This window comes from Larimichthys crocea, chromosome XV (assembly GCF_000972845.2).
Source record: "Larimichthys crocea isolate SSNF chromosome XV, L_crocea_2.0, whole genome shotgun sequence".
Taxonomy (NCBI): Eukaryota; Metazoa; Chordata; class Actinopteri; family Sciaenidae; genus Larimichthys; species Larimichthys crocea.
This window is the reverse complement of record NC_040025.1, coordinates 7,182,574-7,202,815: the sequence shown is the minus strand read 5'-3', so window position 1 is coordinate 7,202,815 and position 20,242 is coordinate 7,182,574. Positions and strand designations below refer to the sequence as shown.

The following is a 20,242-nucleotide window of genomic DNA, read 5'->3' as shown; positions in this document are numbered from 1 at the left end:
AAGGATGAGGGGCAAAATAGAGAGGGATGGATGGACAGAAAAAAAAAAAAGAAGAAGAAAACAAAAAAAATTAAGATACATGGAAATGGAGAATGGAGAGAGGAGGGGAGTGAAAAGAGGCAGAGGAAAGAGTGTGTGTGTGTATGTGTGTGTTGCGTGGTGTAAACCATGGGTGCTGGTTGATGGATGGATCTAGGTTCTGAAAAGCCACAGCTGCCCCGCTCTTCCTAGAAAAAGATCCACAAGGAAAAGTGGCAGTATGTGGTTCAAGCATCTAGCATCCTCTTACTATTTCTGACCGGCATACTGCAGGGCCCGTCAGAATGTGCACTGATCCAAAAAGCCTCTGTGAGAGTGTGAGTAAATGAGAGCATGTGTGCCTTTATTATTAGCTTTGTGCCTATGCATAACAAAAATGAAAATGTGAAGGGATTTTTTTTTTTACTTTAATTAGCCTTGTAAATATCTGTGTGCGTGTGTGTGTGTGTGTGTGTGTGTGTGTGTGTGTGCTGCACCGCACATTTGTATGTCTGTTTCCAATCAGTCTATTACACAGCAAAGCATCATTATTCTCTCTGTCACCGCTGCCAACTGAACATAGTTAATGTATATGCGCTGTATTTACTATGAAGAAGGTAAAGAGTGATGTTTTCTGCTTGTTTCTGCACCCAGTAAACTTTCTTCCAATTACAATAAGAGCCTATGATATTCATGAGTGGCTGTATGAATCAGTACAGTGCTCAGCTTTCACGATGGAAACTAAAACTGTGAAATTCCTGTCTTCCTTTGTATAATCAGAGTTATTTAAATGCACCTATTTAACATTTGCACGGTGGAAATTATTGTGCATTCTTAAACGTATCAGTAGCACAAGCAGAGAGTCGTTAGTCATTAGTCATTAACCGACAAAGGAAGCTTTTAACACAACACCCTCATACCAAGTTACTCCAGAGCCTTAAACCACAACTCACAACAGAGTCAACTCCATCCAAATCCAACCACTGATGCAGATCAAAAAGCTCCAACTGTAACTGGATCCTGAGTTCAGATCATTTGGTCAAACTACCATTCCCATTGTCCCGAACGTGCTTTCACACATAAAGAGTCCGAAAATCAGCAAACTGACTCAGTAATGTCCGTTTCTTCACCTTTGCCACACACGACTGACAACAAACTGCCAGTATTGGCATAATGTAGCTGAACATATTGTAACATAAGCACAGAATCAGCACACTGTCTCAGTACTGTCACTTAGAGAAATGATGACCAGACCATGAATTAGTCTATAAATCCAGTCTATGAATTAGAAATGTGCTTATTCACTTTAATGTATCAGAGAACTGACTGGAACAATATCTAACTAGTTCTGGTAATGTCAGCCAACATGAGCCATGAAACCTACTTGCTCATATTGAAGTAAGTCTGTATCAGCAACTGAGCTATGGTATGTTTTATGGTTTATGAATTTAACGTTTTAGTTGCGAGAGGAAGAACGTGTGTTCTGTTTTTCAAAACTGATGCACCATCAATCCATTTGCCGCACTAATATTCAACCTGGAAGTTTGAAACTGTTCCAGAAGGGACGAGAAACACCCAGAAAAACTAAGGAAACCCCAACATGGGAGAAAACAGCTTCATACACCCAGCTGGGAGGGATTAGGACTGGGTATCGAAGGGCTGAGAAGTTTTTTGTTTTTTTTGAAGTTTCACTACTGAAGTTTTTGTATCAGTAGTTTTTTTTTTTTAACTTCCTCTTTGAGGAAACTTTTTTTTCTTAAATGCTAAACAAGCAGCTGTACGAGAACTTTTCCTGAATAAAATACAAACTAAATATGTTAATGTTGTAATTAAAATACACGTCAGATTAAAGACAAAGTTAAAAAAAAGAATGTGAATCTGACTTGGTACCATAGACATTCATTGTCATTTGAAGCCCTGTGTGGGAAAGACAAATCACACTGTGAAACAGTAGAGCTGGAGAGCGACATGGATATTAGACACACAATAAAAATTGAAACCTGAGCTGAGATTTCGCCTCCCTCTCTTTTTTCTTATCCTCCCTTTCTTCCTGACAATCTCTATATTCCTGACTTCTTTCTCGTACACTCTTCCGTTCCTTCCTACATCTCCAGCATCTCAGCCAACCATCCCTCTCTCTCACAGTGACCCCAGAATGACCAGCGGCTTAAAAACCTCACATAATCACAAAGAAATAAACTTTTCCCCGCTCATCCAATCAAACTGAACACACACGCATGTAAACACATGTACATGTGAGTGCACAAAAAGTGCAAATACACAAAGAGCACGCCTTGCGTTTGCACACACACACACACACACACACACTTCTTCAAAGCTCCATATTGTGTTCCAGTTCTCAGGCTCTGAGCTTTTGTTTCTCCCGCTGTCCTGAGAAAATAACAAATAGTACAATCTTATTGCAGCCCTTCGGCGAAAAACATCCATTCTAGCATGAACCCAGTGTCCCTTGTTCCCTCACCCATCTCCTCCTCACCCCCCAAATACCCCATCCCATCCCTGCCTCTGGAAGGTGAAGAAGTACAAAGAAAGGGATCAGAGCTTTTCCGATTCTTCCCTGGTTATTAACTACCATTTGTCCCCTCGGAGGGCTGTCCCTCCCATTAACCCAACTGATGCTCTTTTCTCATGGAAATCAGCCTGCTGTTGCTGCCGCCACTGCCGTCTCTGCTGCCACCACCACCGCTGCCGCTGCCCGCAGAGGTGCAAAGAATTGTGGGGGATTTTTCAGGGGAGAAGACCTCCCTTCAGGCTCAAAAACAGCTCTCTCTCTCTCACACACACACACACATGCACATCTACCATCTCACAAACAGGCATGTGTGCAGGCTCTCACAGGCAAAACGCATTCACTCAATCACAAAGGCAAACATGAAACGTGCTGCCTCCAAACCACAGGAGCATGGAAGTAATGTAAGGCAATGCATGGGAGTTAATGAGAAGAAGCTGGCTGCGTGGATGTTTGGGAGAGCGGAGCAGCTACGAATGCTTCCACCAGAATAACACGAATCATCGGGAGTTTATGACTGTGAAAAAAATATTTAGGAGGAGGAGGAGGAGGGACTACATGATGACTTACAGCTAAAGAGAAAATAACAAAAAGTGAATTCCTGAGCGGTGTAGCACTTGATTAAATCTTAAAGTTCTCTTATAGGTTTTTTTTTGGTTACTTTACTACTCCAACCGTTCCCAAATTCACCTCCCATCTTTTCAAGTTTTACAGAACTATTCATGCCAATGACACAAGCTGTGTACGTCTGCCACTGCTTCGAAGAAAAACAGGTGCACCAGAACACAGACAACCTTCGCTTAATGTTCCAAAATGTTTGAGAAATCTCTGGAGGAAATGAAATCTGCTCGAGCTCATGGAGCGGCTCCATCGCTAAAAGGGGTTGTTACAGTGAGAGGGAAGAGCGGACATCAACACATGGGTCTCAACTTGCACTGCAACTGGCAGCAACAAAGGCATTGTCTCGTGACAAACTCACTTCCATTTCCTTATTATGTAGCTGGAGGCCTTGATGGAACACACTTTGTCTCAGACAAACCTGCTGCAGGGGTGGAGAGAACAGCTCACCTAAACTCACTACCACCTTAAATATTTTGAAAGCTTTTAGAATCGCATGAATTCACGCGTTGCAGCGATACAATTGTTTCAGGATTGAAATCCTTTATATATCATATGTCACTGAAACTTGGCACAGAACTTCTCTGCTTAATATAAGATAGACTTTATTGATCCCACACAATGATCTCCTTAAAGAACTGTTGAATGAACAAGTAAAGCTGATGCTGGGTGATGATCGCAGGCTGCATTCGGGTCATGAGGAACGAATCGGGGGTTGCAGCAGGTGGAATCACAAAAACAGTCGACAGGAGAGCAGATCGGCAACTGTTCTGAAACTCCATAAATGAGTCATACCCAACACGTCATGCTGTGACTTTCTTTGCCTTGTGTGACAGTAAACCAATGATGGTCTTAGTGTTTGTCACTTTCAAAAAAAAAAATCTAGTAACTCCTGTGCAAACACAAGACGTGCACTTACAGCTGAAAACATGTAAATATCATCCAAGTCAAGAGTGCAACAAGACGAAGCATCAGTAATAGATGATCTGTTACTGCAGTGACGACACACTGCATGATTGGAGCAGTATACATAGATATTTTGATTTTTTCCTTTTCTAATTATCAAGCTGCTGAATATTTGTAACTTTTTTGTAACTCGTCCACTAGTTTTGCTTCTTTCCACTCTGACTGACAACAAAAATGTGCAGGAAAAAAGTCCAAGCATGCAGCCAAGTCAGCTATCAATAACAAGTGCATAAACTGAACCCCCACATTCTGACCCCAACCCCCCTCCGTGGTGGGGTCTTGGCTTGTTATTTACCCGCTCCCAAGGAAAAGCACACACACACTCTCTCTCTCTCACACACACACACACACACACACACACACACACACACACACACACACACACACACGCAGGAAAAGAGACACAAAACTTCCGATCGGGCGACAAACATGACATAAGCCACAGATAACCCATAAACATGCATCCAGTCAGCAACAGTGGCTTTAAGTTTGATGAGATATCACAAGCAAAACTGATTCAGAGTCTGTAACAGCATGATGCACACACACACACACATACATACATGCACACACATACACACATACAGGGCTTCCACATTACACTAACTTTTAGCAGTTTTCTCCTCTCGCAAACACACACACACACACACACACACACACACCACGGGACATTCCCTCTGTATCTCCCTCTCCTCTGCACTTTCATGCCGCACTTGATAAATATTCGGAAATTGCTTCAAACTCACCGGATCGCCGAAAAAGTTGCAAAAGAACATCAAACGTCAACAGCGAAGGGGGCCGACGGACAAAGTGCGCCGTGTTGAATAACTTCACTGATTCGAGAGCAACATATTTGTCGAGCAAAACACACACACACACACACACACACACACACACACACACACACACACACACACAGAGAGAGAGAGAGAGAGAGAGGGGGGCAGAGGAGGCGATCACGTAATTAAAAATTAAATACCCAGATCCGTCCACGCTGCCACCGAAAAAAAAACAAAAAAAAAAAACAGAATAAGGCAATAAGTGTGCCCGAGCCCACAGAAACACGTTCACAACAACCCACGGAGCCGCACGTCGATGTGTCAGTGAGCGAGCTCGAGGCTCCGATCAGCCCCGTAAAGGAGTTTTTAAAAGGCACACATGCACACACGAGGACGTGCAGCCACATTATGAGCTCTGAGAGAGAGAGAGAAAAAAAAACGAGCAGTTTACCCACCAAAAAGTTTCCAGCACCGCATTAGTCAATTTCACATGGAGCCCCGGTAAGCTTCCATCGCGGACCGGATCACAAACCCCACCGTGGGAGAGAGCCCCACGACACCGCTCCACGCTCTTTCTCCCCTCGATCGCTTCTTTTCTTATTTTTTCCGATTTTTTTCCTATATTTTTTTCTATATTTGGGGCCTGAGAGTGTGTCTGGCTCCCCTCAGGCTGCAGCGGAGTTATGGGGCGGTAAGCATTGTGGGAGTGTGACGTCAGGCCACTTTCACAAACTTTTTTTTTTTTTTTTTTTTTTTTTTTTTTCAACAGGGACAGTTTTAGTGGTGTTTGAGGCAGTCTGCAGACTGTCCTCCCCCCCCCAAAAAAAGTTCTGCCAGTCCAAAGCTGATGTTTCGGTCCAAAAACACCTGCAGCTGCTGTGACTTCATGACAAAACATGAGCTTTTATTTTGAAGCCTGAGAAGAATATTCATTTCGATCATTCAACATCAGCTACGAACTGAATAGACTTCTCTGACAACTTCTCAGGATTATTATAGGCTACTTATCAAATATTAAACCTTATTATTTCACTTAAAAATCATCACTCGACGTGTGTTGATCGAATGGATCTACATTTATTCATTTCATTAGTTTGATTATTCTTTGTGCTGATCTGTAAAATGAAGTGTTTCTCTCATCAGCTACATAAACAAAGAATTTCTTTTTCGTTTTTTTAAATGTGTGTTTTTATTTGTATTATTTCTTTCATAATTTTCTATAACTGCCCATTTGAAATCAAAATGTAAAGCAAAGTGACTCCAGGCGTAAATCAGTGTGTTTTAATCATTTTCACCGCGATGATTGTGAATTTTGGGCATTACAAATAAAACTTGATTTGATTTGATGTTACCTCAACATTAGGAAAACAAATAAACAAACACACCTGAATAAATTTAAATTAATGAATTAATTAAAAAGTGATGAGTTTATGAGTTGAAAATTAATATTTCTCTCTCTTTTTTTTTTAAAGAAACAGAAATGTGACCCGTCTAATTATTAAAAACTCAATGCCAACCTTAAACATTCTTCATATTTGAAATAAATAAATAAATATGTTTTTTTAAGTCAACAAGTGTCCTGATGAAGGAGCAGGTTTTCAGCCCCTCATCATCATCACCAGGCTGCTCGCTCGCCCCCGGATCCCCCCACGTGTTTAGAGACTAGAGACCGGTGGTGGTGCTGCTGGTGGTCCCGCTTCTCCCACCTTGTGTTTTTTTTGGAGATGGGGGGGGGGGGAGGGGGTGAAAGAATTACTTCCAGGGCACATCAACTCGTTTCCTCATGACCCCTAACCCCGCCACCCACCCACCACCACCACCACCTCTCCCTACAGCCCCATGAAGCCCGCAGGGTGAATGTGTTTGTGCAAGGGAGAGAGTGAGGATGGGGGGTGGGGGAGCCAGAGTCTTCAATAATGATGCCTTCAAGTGCCTCCCGTCTGCTCATAATTTATATTCATAGAAAAAAATAACACTTTAGTGTGTGTGTGTGTTTCAGTCCTGTTGGAAAAGGATCACCACGTCACATGTCTGTGGATTGATTTTTACAGATGACCTGAAACATGATAAAGTTCATATCATACTGCAAGTCTATCAGTGCTTCATGTTTTAGTGACATTATTAAATACATGATGCTTTAAAGACACTCCAGCTGCTCTCTGATCAGCTCGTTTTAAAAAAAGCTACAGCCCCGCAATGAGCTCCCGTCCTGTCCATTCACATTTGGATTGGTAGTCTATAGCTCTTCCTCATAATTGCGACATTTCCGACCGAACATGAAAGCATCAAAATCCTTTTTTGGCGTGTTCGATGCAGAGGACCGGGTCCAAACTGGTCCAAACTGTCTGCAGCCAGCTCACAGTTTGTCCCGAGGACAGATGAACCCACGACAACATCACCCTCATCATCATCATCATCATCATCATCATCATCATCATCATCACAGGTACTGCCGCTGATCCTCACAGCTCCGACGTTTCTCTTATCCCGCTGAAAGGCGGAAAAGTTGATTCAGTGCTGGAGATGATGAGACAGCACGAAACATTTATTCATGATTATTCGATATTATAATAATTAATAAACAACTCAACTGAGAAGAGAAAAAAATCCAGTCAATTGCTTGCTTATAATATTGTTTTATAATAAAAATGCACATTTATATTTCAGATCAAAGGTTCATTCTGAAGGTTATGCATCACTCATCACTCATTTTAGTAGTTTCAGATTTTAGTTTGAAAAAAAATAAATATATCTTTTTACATTATTACACATTTAAATAAATTCATCCAAACATGAGACTTATACGTGACATGACTCTGCAGCAAGAACAATTATTTCATAGAGTTCTGTTGAAGTGAATTGGAGTTGTTGGATCATTTCTGCACATGTAACACATCATCATCATCTTTGAAAACACATTTGAAAGGTTACTCTGGCGTTAGAAAGTAGTTGTGAAAGTGTGAGAATGAAAAGAAACGAGGAGAAACAAACTTTGATTGTTTTGTTTTTTTGTCACGGTGAATGTTGTTCGGGGAGAAGTTACACATTCAAGTTTAGGTCAGTCTAAAACTAAAGTGACTGAGTGTAAAACAGCATCTGAGGGGTTCAGTCCTGTCAGACTCCTGCAGAGGGTTTTGGTCTCTCGGTGACAGAGTTCTATAAATGATCTGTGGTGATTTGAATGTTTTCATGCCATGTTAAGGATGTCAAAATCGACTTCTGCTGTAGGAAATCCTCCCTGCAGCTCTCCGGTCGGGCCGTTCCTCCTGCAGCTCATGTGAGGATGCTGTAAAACAAACAGAAAGCCGGGGACAGGAATAGATGATAGAGAAACGGGAGGTTGAAGATGGATGAGGTGAAACGATTTCCCAGCACAGAGAGGGAGACTTCTTTCATTATGCCATTGTTTGTTTATTTGGATTACAGTGTGGTCTCTGTGACCGCAGTCAGGTTGATTGCAGTGGTGTGGCGGTCTGTTATTTAGACTTGTGGAGTGATTTTTAACTATCTCATGAAACGCCACATCATACCGTGGCACTGACTCGTCTGTCTGTCTCTCATCTCTTTCTGTCTCGGAAACCTCTCACATGCACAGGGTAAGCAACAACAGCAGGGGCAGCCTCCGGAGCAGCCCGCCCCCCCCCCCTCTGCATGTCTCTGGCTACCACACACCTAATCACTCCTGATTAGATGCACTGTGAGGGATGAGGAAGCCAGCCCTTTTTCAGAAACTATGATGACACGACAGAAGAAAGCGATGGGCTCCCTTAAATAAAGCCTTCATCAGGCACTGAGTAGAAACATCTGTGTGTGTTTATGGCCGATATATAACAGTAGTCTGATCTCCAACTGCTCCTCCACCGTCATCCAATTCACCTCTCTCTCTTTCTTTTTTTTTAACACTCTTAGCTTCACAGCTTCTTTTAACACCACCAGCTTTACAATCACACACACGCTCAAGATCCCAAACACACACATGGACCTCTCAAATCCATGGCGAGCACTCTCGGCTCCATCTACACAAAATCCACAAGATCCAAAAATCAGCATCAGTGAGTGAACACAATAGCAATTAGCAAAGGAGGGACAATTTGTTCACATCTGGAGCATATTTCTTTGCCACCAGAATACCCAGCAGTCCCTACTTTCAGGGTCTGGCGTGGTGGGAAATGACTATGTGTGTGTTTTTATGTGTTTTGTTTAAAACAGATGGGCGGTTTACATTAGCGGAGATGGCGATAAACAGCTTAGAAAGGGAGAGAGAGGGAGGGGGGGGCAACACAAAGACAGGGACACTGCCATGCTTTTCACAGACGTGGCAGACATGACGCCTGTTGTGGACATACATGATTCTCACTCTCACTAATTATAGTAAGAATAGGTCGTGTTATTACGTTTTAATGAGCCTGGTCCTCAGGGTGACACTAAATTTATCCTCTTGGGTTTTTCTGCTAAGTTTTGATCATCTTTTAACCATTAATAAATCGTGGTTATTGCTCAAAACACCAGTATTACACAACACGCCGATATCTGATAAGATAATGCTGACACAGTAGCGCTGCACTGAAAGATAGCCTCCGATCACATCCTGATGTAACCACTGAGCATCTGCCGCGTGATCAACTCCGGCTAAAAGTCGGAGAAGTCTATCTCAGCTGGGACTGACTTCTCTGTGATGAGGTTGGGCTATCAGGTCCCAGGCAGACGGCACCCATGGTCTGCAGCAGGTTGATAAGGTGGAAGGGTGGAACGTGGAGCATCATGTCCAGCTACACATACACGTCATGAGGGCATACGGCTGCCAAAGGGGATCCTAGAAGAGATGAAAACTAAAAGTAAAATGTTTGTTAGTATGAAGTGAAATAAAGTTGGTTTGACTTTTAATCACTACACTGTCAAATAAAACGAGACTTCTGAACAGACTCTAGAACTCCTCTGAATATAAATAAACCTGCAGAGCCAGTTTTGTTTTTCATTTTATGTTATACTTTTATATATATTTTTTTCATATCTTTAAAATGCGTCACTGCCAAAGAGGAGAAGAGAAATTAAAACTGAACTTTTGTCAATGGGGTTTTGTTATTTTGAGGAAGTTTCTCAACATCTCTAAACCCAAATGAATCTTTAGAACTTCAAGGAGTTTGTTACTTTTATGTTATGGATGTTATGGATCCATGTCACAGCTCTGAGCTCAAAGGAGAAATTAAAAAGAGTTTTGTTAGTTTGACATGTTTTTTGAACACCTCTAAATGCAAATGAATTGAAAAAAATGTATTTATTTTTTTTCTTCTTCTTTTTTTTTAAATCCAAACCCTTTGTCAAGTATTCATAATCAAAGATTTACTATTAAGTTTGATTCGGGTTCATAAGGCACAATGGGGCTGAGAGGAAACCTAAAAATATGAACAGACATTTTGTCAACATAAAAAAGAATCTTCACAGCTAAAATACATATTTGATTATTTATTACCTATTTGTTGGATTCTGTTTTCTGCATCCACGTCACTAAGGCGCAGTGCTGCCACAGAGCTGAGAGGAAAACTAAAAACACTTTGTTAGTTTTGGCTCCTTTTCTTAGCACCTCTAAATCTTTTTTTGTTGCTTTAATGTTTAATACTTTCGTTTCACACCACAAACACACTTCAGTGCCAAAAGAAAACTGTTACCAGGCATTTGATCAGTGGAGTTTTCTTAGTATTGTATTTTGTAGTTTCATGTTAGTTTCATGTTGTTATCCACGTCACTAAGGATGTTGTTAAAACAAAATAATTTTCAACAGACAATTCTTTAATAAATACCTATTTTAAATATCCCAGCAGAACTGAAAGGAGTGTGTTCCTTTGCTCTTAATTGTTCATTTGTTATATTCAGTTTTTTGAGAAAGAGAAATTAAAACAGAGCTACAGTCAATGGGGTTTTGTTATTTTAAATCCAAATGCATCTTTAGAACTTAAAGGAGTTTGTTCTTGATCTATTTGTTACCTGTATGTTAGAATTAGTTTCAATGCAGTTTCTGTTTCAGTTACCACCACAACTCACCATAGCTTTTATATTTATTTTTATCTGCATTTTTATTTTCATTCCAGTTACTTACTGTGTGCAATATTATTTATATTATGGCCACTTTACTTTTAGCACTTGTTTTTCTCATCTGCAGACTTGTTTGTTGTTTGTCCATTTGTTTATTGTGGGACATTTCTGTCTCTTCATTGTGTTTTTATAGTGTGTATTACACATCGTTTGCTGCTGTGGTGAATGAATTTCCCCTTTGTGGGATTAATAAAGTATAATCTAATCTAAATGAATATTTACAGCCTAAATGAGTTCTGCTACTTTTCTGTAGATTTTGTTTTGTTTTGTTCAAATTCAAACAGACATTATGTCAAGAAGTACTGATAATCAGAGGTTATGTTTGATTCAGACACACTGAGGTAAAAAAAAAAAAAATCTATGCAAGAGGAAAAATATAAACAGGCATTTTGTCAACGTAGTAATGAAAAATAATCTTTGCAGCGCGAACGTGTTACCTGTTTGTTAGTTTTATGTTGGATTCAGTTTTTTTCTGCTGCCACAGAGGCTGAGAGAAAAAAGTTAACACCTCTAAATATAAATACATATTCAGAGCCGAAATGGATTGTGTTTCTATTTTGTTACTTTAATGTTTGATAGATTTTTTTCCACATTATAAAAGCACTTCACTGCCAAACAGAGCGAAGTAAAACTGAAACTAAAAACAGTTTTGTTAGTTTTGGCCCTAAACATTCAAGCTAAACTGAGATCCTAGTTTTCGTTTTTTTTGGATAGTTTTTTTCAACGTCATAAACATATTTTAAGAGAAGGAATTAGTTCTTTTTTCATTGTTTCCTGTGAGATCAGTTTTTTATCACTTTCGGGAAAATGTCTTTACTGCCTTTTATTTCAGTTCAAATGGCTACTTGGTGGGAAAAGTAGTTGAGTTGCAGATATATGAGGTCTCTGCATGCTGGATCTGGGAAACAACGCAACACATGCTAGTCACTCACAGTCTGAAGCTGAATTGAAAGCCAGGTTGTCAGTAACAACACAGAAAGGTCAACAGGAGGCGGGTTGTTTGAGGCTGACTACCTTATTTCCCTCCTCTGAAGGAGACACAGGCAGCGTGTCAGGCCTGCTATTCTGCATCAGCTGCAAGTAAGAAAGACACCGAGGTTAAGAGAGGGAGGAAAGGGGGAAAATATACGTACATGCATATTGCATCTGAAGATGTTATGAAATGTGAGTGTCACCTTCTTCCTCTGCAGCTTCTTAAAGAGGAGTGTTTCGGTGTGTGTGAGGAACTTATAGGTTCAAAAAGGGAAATGAAATTGTTCGAGCACAGGACAGTGAGTCAGAGATGCATAAAAACAAAATGGGCAAATTCATCCTACAACTTATTTACTAATATGATAACAGTTATTAAAGATCATCAGGTTCAGGCTCCATATACAGTATGCCATAAACAGGCAGTTAAATGAGGAGAGTTTAGTAAAGTGAGGTGTACTTTTTGGTGTGCTTGTTGGAATCCATGTCATTTGTTCACCTGAAGGAAGTCTCTCTCTGTCTCTCTGTCTCTTTCTCATACTTGGGCTGTGAGTTGTGGTTCTTTGCATTGTTATCATTGCTGTCATCTCTAACAATGAAAAACAGTGTGTGTTCAAGGGATGGGGGAGGAGCAGACACAGAGAACGGCACAGGAAAAGAAGGAAGGAACAGCCAGCTGTCGAGCATCAGAGAAAAGAAAAACGAGAGTGATTGAATACAAAGAGAGAATACGTTAGACTGGGTTGGCTGAACTGGAGGATGTGGAGGGATTAAGTATCCTTCAAAGCAAAAGCCAGAGCATGAAAACATCTCTAACTGCTCATTGTGAAGAAGTGGCAAAAGAAGTCATGGAATTTGGTTGAGATACAGAAAAATGAACTTGTTTTGGTGATTTGGCCACATGTTATTTGTTAGATGATAATAATCTTTTATCGCCACTGAATTGCATATATTCAGTTGTTCTTGAAGTAATAATGAACAACAAATTGTATCCAGATCATATCAGCCTCACAACGGTGGAGAATGATCTCTTAAACGTGACATATTTAAGCAATTATCAGTCGACTCAGTCAAACATGGCAGGCTGGCAGAGAGTCCACAGATTTAACTGAAAGTAACAAAAGGTTTGAGACCGCACCCAGGCCTGGGTTCTGGGCATGTTGAGCACACATGTGAACATCTATAATGAAGAACCTCTAACGACAGAGCTCTGGGAACGCTGCTCCTCGTTTTTATCATTGGACATAGCACTGATTGGCTCCATCTGATTTCCACCAGGGAATCCGAGCAGAGCAGGAAGGTCTAATGCATTTTTTTCTCCTTTTGTTTGTCAGTCTGCAGGAATGATCAGAGGAGAATAAGCAGACCATTTCTGCTGAATCAGTGTTTTACATGCTGTAAAGCTATGAATTTCCTCCAGACTGTAGGCAACACCCATCTGTACTGTTTTTAAAGACTTATTTTAAAATATTTCAAAAAGTGAATGTTCCTGTAACATCAGATTTAACTTTTTAGAAGCAACATTTGACCCCAAAAAACAAAGAGAGTTGTTGGGGATTCAGTCTGAGAAACAATGTTTTGTCTCTACACTTTAACTATTGTTGCTTAATTGGTGAGTAGTGATGTGTTGATCGTGAACGAGCCGGTTCAAAAAAAGCCGGCTCTTTTAAGTGAATGATGAGAGCCGGCTCCTGTCCACGAGTGCTGTAAATGCAATGAAAACAATTGGCGACAGCAATTTATTGATATCAGAAAATGTATTTTTTTACTTTTGAATACTCCAGTGCAAAGTATTGAACAATTTAAGTGATTTAAACAGTGCTAAATTTGGAGTTGGGGCGGTCGGTAGCGTAGTGGGTTAAGCGGCCGCCCCGTGTGTGGAGGCTATAGTCCTCGCTGCAGCTGGCCCTGGTTCGAATCCTGCATATCTCTGCCCCCTGCTTCCTGTCTATCTTCAGCTTGTACTATCAATAAAGGCATAAACGGCCAAAAAAATAATCTTAGTTACTAAAGGTATAGGTGAAGAGTCGTTTGGGAGCAGAAAGAGTCGACTCTTCTTGGTGAGCCGAGTCAAATGATCTGACTCACTAAAAAGAAGAAAAGTCCCATGACTATTGAGTAAGTAATAGTAATTAGTAACTGAAGCTTGTCAAATAGTGCAGACAGCATCCTGCGAGTGACTAACAGTGATATACACAGGGCAAACCTTGTGAATAAGTAATAAGGCATGCTGTCTGTGGTTAACTGATACGGTGATTAATGTTTTAATGGGGTGTGTGTGGCTCGCGTACCTGCACATGTCACACTCACGCGCCACTTCACTCCCCCGGTGCACTAGGCGGAGGTAGACGCGCGCGTGAACCCAAAGAAGAAGAAGAAGAAGAAGAAGAAGAAGGGGGCGCGTGCATTGTGGGACGTGAACTGAACCACAATGGCGGCTGTGCAGCAAACACAGCAGACTCTCACATGTTTGACATGTTTACTCTCAGCGCTGCTGCTCCGGACGTGGCCGACCTTTGCCGAAGAATTGACGTGGGATGAAAACGGCTACGTGTTGTACTGCCCGTGCATGGGTAACTTATTATTATCTCGTAGTGTCGGAAGGAGAAGAAACAGAAACAAACAGAGTTAGCGAGTGTCAAACTTTCCCCATTCACAAGCTGAGAGTGGCGTAATATAATAATATAATGTTACACGTTTAGCGTTAGTTGAGCAGGTAACTTAGTGGGAGCTTTGTAACGTTAAAGTAATAAATACACTGTTTTAGCTCTTTAAATATAGACATACGCACACACCGCCCTGTTCGTCTGCAGCTGGAAATGAGTGTAACTTTCTCTGTGTTATGGTTCAGGTCGCTTTGGAAACCAGGCAGACCACTTCCTGGGATCTCTGGCCTTTGCAAAGATGTTGAACCGAACCCTGGCGGTCCCTCCCTGGATAGTGTACCGACACAACACAGCCCCTTACACCAATGTAAGTACAGTCTTACATAAATGACAAAAGTAGATGAGCTAGAAACAGACACAACACAATATCAAATCCATTAATACACTGAGTGAACATGAAGTCAGAAGCTGCACAGTAAGGATTGTTCTTGGACATTAAACAGAACAACAAATATGTTTGATGTGTGAATACTTTGTCCTCTCTATATTTAATATACTCACATTTTTTGTGCGCATTTATTTCAACGTTTCGTTCAGTCACCTCATATGAGCTCTGCACACAGATTGCACATGTGAGTGCATCATACAGAGGCAAAAGGGACATATATAAAGGTGTTATATATATCTGTAGATGTGACACTAAATATGACTTTCTGAATGATTTTGTTAAAGACAAGAGCAAGAGTGACTAGGGATGGGTATTGATAAGATTTTTACAATTCTGATTCCATTATCGATTCTGCTTAACGATTCGATTCTTTATCGATTCTCATCGATTCTCATTTGGGAAAAAAAGGAGAACAAACAGTTTGATCAGCATCACCTAGAGGAAGTAGTGAACTGGAGCGAGTACTAGTACAGCTGCAGCCTCTGAGCCAGCCAGACTCTCTCTCATCTTCTAAATGTAATGCAGAAGGCATTCGTTTAATGTGAACTGTTATAGCATGTTTTACAAAGAAGCACATCGTGCTAACATGGTAGGCAGTGTGTTATTTACCTTCCGTAGTAACCGCAGAGGTGGTCACAGACTGGCTGCTGCCGCTGCTGCTAGGTTGAGATTCATCTCCAGTCCGAAGCGTGTCAAAAACATGACATTCATTTAAAAATATTGCATGTTGTGTGCGCAAATGTTTCTGCATGTTCCGCTGTTATCTCCACTTTGCAATGATTGCAAGTCGTCCTGTTGCAATCTGTTTTGGTAAAATGCAGCCAAACTTTTGAGCGTTTGAACTCAAGTGGGTGCCATTGTTTACTACTGATTGCACTGCACGTGCGAAACTTGCATAAGTTACGTGCCGTAATTTGTCATGCTTGCTGGAATCGAGCGTGTGTAACTTCTTGCAGAAGTTAGGCGACGTGATTCGTGCTTTCTGGAATCGATAAGAGAATCGTTAGATAAACTGCCAAACGATTCCATGAAATTGAAACACACGGAACCGGTTCTCGATTCCCACCCCTAAGAGTGACACGTTTTAAACTTAAACGTTAACAGACTTCGCATTACTCATTATAAGTCATATTTAGAATGAACATGATCTTAAGATTTCTATCAACTTCTTTCAGGTTTAATGTTTGTTACGTGACTTCAGATGCTTTGCTACATGTCATTCCCCATCTTTCTCTCCCCACATTCATGTCACTGTTCTGCCGCCAAAAGAATATCTTTAAAAATCTAGCCCTCTTTAAAATACGTTTGGAAACCCTTGATCTCAATTATTGCAGCATATTACTGTTTGTGAAATATATTTTTTTCATTACAGTCTGTGCAGCACAGACAAATCCTATCTACATGTTCGCTTGGGTGCTTATTTCAGACCATATTCATAGATTCAGTGATAAAGATGTATTTTGTTTCAGTAATTAGAAGTGAGTGCTTGAAGTATTAAACACATATTTTGGATTTATTTACAATAACAATTATGATATCATCAGCTTTACCTTGAGTTGGACAGTGCTGTTAAGATTTTTTTTTTCTGTTCTGCTCAGGTCCATGTCCCCTACAGTGAATTCTTCCAGCTGGAGGCCTTGTCTGCCTACCACCGCGTGCTCAGCCTGGAGGACTTCATGGAGAAGCTGGCTCCTAAATACTGGCCTGCAGGACAGAGGAAAGCTTACTGCTTTGAGACTGCAGCACAGCGGAGTGCAGACAAGAAATCCTGCCCTATGAAGGTGAGAGTCCAGGGGAGAAGATTACAATGAAATATGATCATCTGATGATTAGTTTAGAGCTTCATTTGAAAGCAGCAGAGACTGAAGTACTTTTATTCATTGCTCAGCCTCTTTATCACATCACGATGGTGATAAGTTAAAAAGGATGATGGTGAAATGCTGCCCTCTGGTGGCCCATCGACCACAGATTATGAGACACAAGCTCTGTCTTCTGACACTGCTGTGACTGTTTCATGCTCTGTTATGTTGTGATTGTTTTTCAGGACGGGAACCCGTTTGGTCCATTCTGGGACTATGTGGGTGTGGAATTTGACACGTCTGTCTTGTTTGGTGGTATTTCTTTTGGTGCCTACCACCAACCTCAGTGGATGAAGAAGTGAGTCGATGTTTGAGTGGTCTCTGTGCCGCAGACACGTTGCTAACCTTTAAACCTAATGACAGACTGACTGATACGGGTTCTGTTGGAATAGGTTCCCTCCCTCTGAGCACCCTGTCCTGGCACTGCCTGGGGCACCTGCCCAGTTCCCAGTGATAGAGGAGCATGTGGGCCTGCAGCGCTATGTTGTGTGGTCAGACAAGATGGTAAAGGAGGGAGAGGAGCACATTGCTACCCTGCTGACCAGGCCATATGTTGGCATTCACCTGAGGATTGGCATTGACTGGGTGAGATAATTCACAACGTATGAGCGAGGATTTGGAAACTTTTTGGAAACTTTACTCTTGCTGCTTTTCGCTTTCTCATCCACTCATGTGCTCACATATGTTTGCAGACATCACATCTGTTCTCACCAGGAAACAAAGCTGCATTTCATCAAACAACATAGCAGCTGCGGCTCGGAGGTAGAGCGGGTCATCCACTAATCAGATGATCTGCAGTTCAATCCCTGGCTCCTCCAGTCTGCATGTCGAAGTGTCCTTGGGCAAGATACTGAACCCAAATTGCTCCAGAAGGCTGCACCATCAGTGTGTTAATGTGAATGTATGTGTGTGAATGGGTGAATGAGATATGTAGTTTAAAAGGGCTTTGAGTGGTAGGAAGAATAAAAAGGTGTTATATAAGTACAGTCCATTTACATAATGTTTTTTCAGGACGCCGGACACAATGTGCGTTCATACTGTACAGTACGCTGTAAAAAAAAAGGACGCAAAATTACACTAAAACAAATCCGCGAGGCCGCGAAAGGTGAACCGCGTTATAGTGAGGGACAACTGTATCAAATCTTTAGGCTGTGCACAGATAACACTAATCCTTTCTTTGATTGCTCATGTAAGCTTGCATACATTCAGTTCATATCTAAAAGTTGATCTTTTAAAGACTGGTATTCTAATAGTCTTTTTTTTTTTTTTTTGGACAAAGTTTGAAGTTTGTGGCACAGGAGAATAGGTAGTAGGAAAAAATACAAATGGTAAATGGACTGTACTTTTTAGCCTTTTCAGTCTTCTGACCACTCAAAGCTCTTTTTCACTACATATCACATTCACACACCGATGGTACTGGCTGCCATGCAAGGTTCTAAGGTTCATGCTCCTCAGTTTTTTAGGAGCTAACCATTCATACACATTAACACACTGATGGCACAGCCTTCAAGAGCAATTTGGGGTTCAGTATCTTGCCCAAGGACACTTCGACATGCAGACTGAAGGGGATCGAACCACTGATCATCTGATTAGTGGACAACACACCCTACCTCCAGAGCCAAGTGACCATCACTTTGATCAGTCAATTCAGAACCATAAAACATTTTCTAGACTAGAAAGGTGCTGAATGAATGGACACATCTAAAAGTTTTTGTTTTTTTTATCCGCCCTCACAGAAAAATGCCTGCAAAATGCTGAAAAGCGGTGACACAGGGCCTCACTTCATGGCCTCTCCTCAGTGTGTTGGTTACAACCGTCAGTCAGCCTTGCCTCTCACCATGACCATGTGCCTTCCTGACCTGGCAGAGATCCGCAGGGCTGTCAAGCTGTGGGTGAAGAAGACCTCTTCCCGCTCTGTCTACGTTGCCACTGACTCAGAATCCCACAGTAGGGACATTGAGAAGCTCTTCAAAGGAAAGGTGGGTTTGTAAAGCCCCTGTAATGCAAGCACAAGTATATCATAAAAACTTTTTTAAAACTTTTGTAGGATAGTTGAGAATTGACTAGGTTCCCACCCCTCTTCACTCTATGCTGGAGCAGAGCTAGCTCATCCATGTTCAACATACCACATTTAATGTAAAGTTGTCTAAAACCTAAAAGTGACATAAACAATATGTAGTTGTTTACTTGTGTGTTTGGTTCTGGCTTTGCAGGTCAAAGTGGTGACTCTTCAGCCAGACTCAGCCCAAATGGACTTGTACATATTAGGTCGAGCTGACCACTTCATCGGGAACTGTGTCTCGTCCTTTTCCGCATTCGTCAAGAGAGAACGGGACATCCATGGACTTCCGTCGTCCTTTTTTGGCATGGACAAGCCCGGGAAATCAAATCACAAAGAAGAGCTCTGAGGCACAGGAGGCACGTGGTCGTCCTCTGGGTGCTAATGCCGGATGACTGTCATGAGGAGACGAGAGAGCATGTCGAAGGCAGAAAACATTGAAATGTGACATGATGGTTCATAGTGTGTAATGGCCAGTCCTGTTTTTAGAATGGGTTTTAATAAGGGCTTATAAGACAGGGTGCAGCAGGTCAGCAGTGTAATGTCTTGAAATGTTATGACATGGACACTGCTGCTGCCAAGAAACACTTTATTTTTGTCTGTTCTCTGCTTGAAATCCAGTATTTGTATGTTCTCAGCTTTTTTATCTCTTTCTATCTCTATTAGCTGTTGCAGTATACTGTAGCTGCAGCTATGTTTAGTAATTCAGACATGTTGGAGTGACCTCAGTGAACCCAGGAAAGACTGACTGCAGCGTCAGCGATCATGTTCTCCCTCTCCGTTTTGCCCTCTTCTCTTTCTCTCCCTACCTTTCCATCCCTCCACGTCTTCTCAGCTTGTTCTTTTCCTTTCCTCTGTGCCCTCCATTCCAAGGAGAGCACAGTAACCGATCCCTCCTGTACATACTAATTATAGGGAGGAAGATGGAGACAGTGTTTCCACATCTCAATTTACCAGGACCAAAAAAAAACTGATGAAATGTGTGGAGCCCTGTGCTCGGCGTGAGGATAGTATTGTTATTCACTGAATGTGGACTAATGTTTCAGGGATGTTTTGGGGGGAAACAGAGTTGATTTGCACTGGTTTCATTGATGAAATGAAAGTGGGGATGTGTGAGCAGTGAATGCAGTGATCTTGAAGTCACGTGTTTTCTATGATTCTCCTCAATAAAACGATGCACACTCACTTTTTAAAGAAACCAACCGTGTGTTGACCTCCCTCGCCGGAAGCTGATCTGAGTGCAGTTGAATCAGCTGATAACACTGAGCTGCATCAGACAAGCTGCTGGAGATCTGGTTGC

At 41.5% G+C, this 20,242-nt stretch overlaps 2 protein-coding genes and 1 long non-coding RNA gene across 4 annotated transcripts in view; 1 reads left to right on the top strand and 2 right to left on the bottom strand.

Annotated features, from left to right (window-relative positions):
• The window catches only part of plagl2 (pleiomorphic adenoma gene-like 2), a 36,046-nt gene extending 30,422 nt beyond the window's left edge, over positions 1–5,624 (bottom strand). Inside the window, exons 1-2 of one of the 2 annotated variants that reach the window (XM_019255140.2) lie at positions 5,367–5,624; positions 4,879–4,965 (exon numbers count right to left, since the gene is read on the bottom strand). The gene's annotated coding sequence lies outside the window, so the exon portion shown is untranslated. The remainder of the gene's footprint in view (positions 1–4,878; positions 4,966–5,366) is intronic. The other variant, XM_010749246.3, reaches the window with a different exon arrangement.
• Positions 5,625–7,570: 1,946 nt separating this feature from the next.
• On the bottom strand, positions 7,571–14,288 carry LOC113747774 (uncharacterized). Its single transcript, XR_003463880.1, has 3 exons — positions 14,262–14,288; positions 12,016–12,075; positions 7,571–8,197 (listed from the first exon to the last, which is right to left on the bottom strand). It is a non-coding gene; the product is annotated as an uncharacterized LOC113747774 (long non-coding RNA).
• Positions 14,289–14,328: 40 nt separating this feature from the next.
• On the top strand, positions 14,329–20,140 carry pofut1 (protein O-fucosyltransferase 1). The gene is made up of 7 exons (XM_010749249.3): positions 14,329–14,543; positions 14,822–14,943; positions 16,623–16,805; positions 17,069–17,181; positions 17,276–17,468; positions 18,620–18,862; positions 19,097–20,140. Exons 1-7 carry the CDS (start codon positions 14,402–14,404, stop codon positions 19,289–19,291), a joined length of 1,191 nt encoding a protein of 396 aa, XP_010747551.2. The 5' UTR covers positions 14,329–14,401; the 3' UTR covers positions 19,292–20,140.
• Positions 20,141–20,242: the final 102 nt, after the last annotated feature.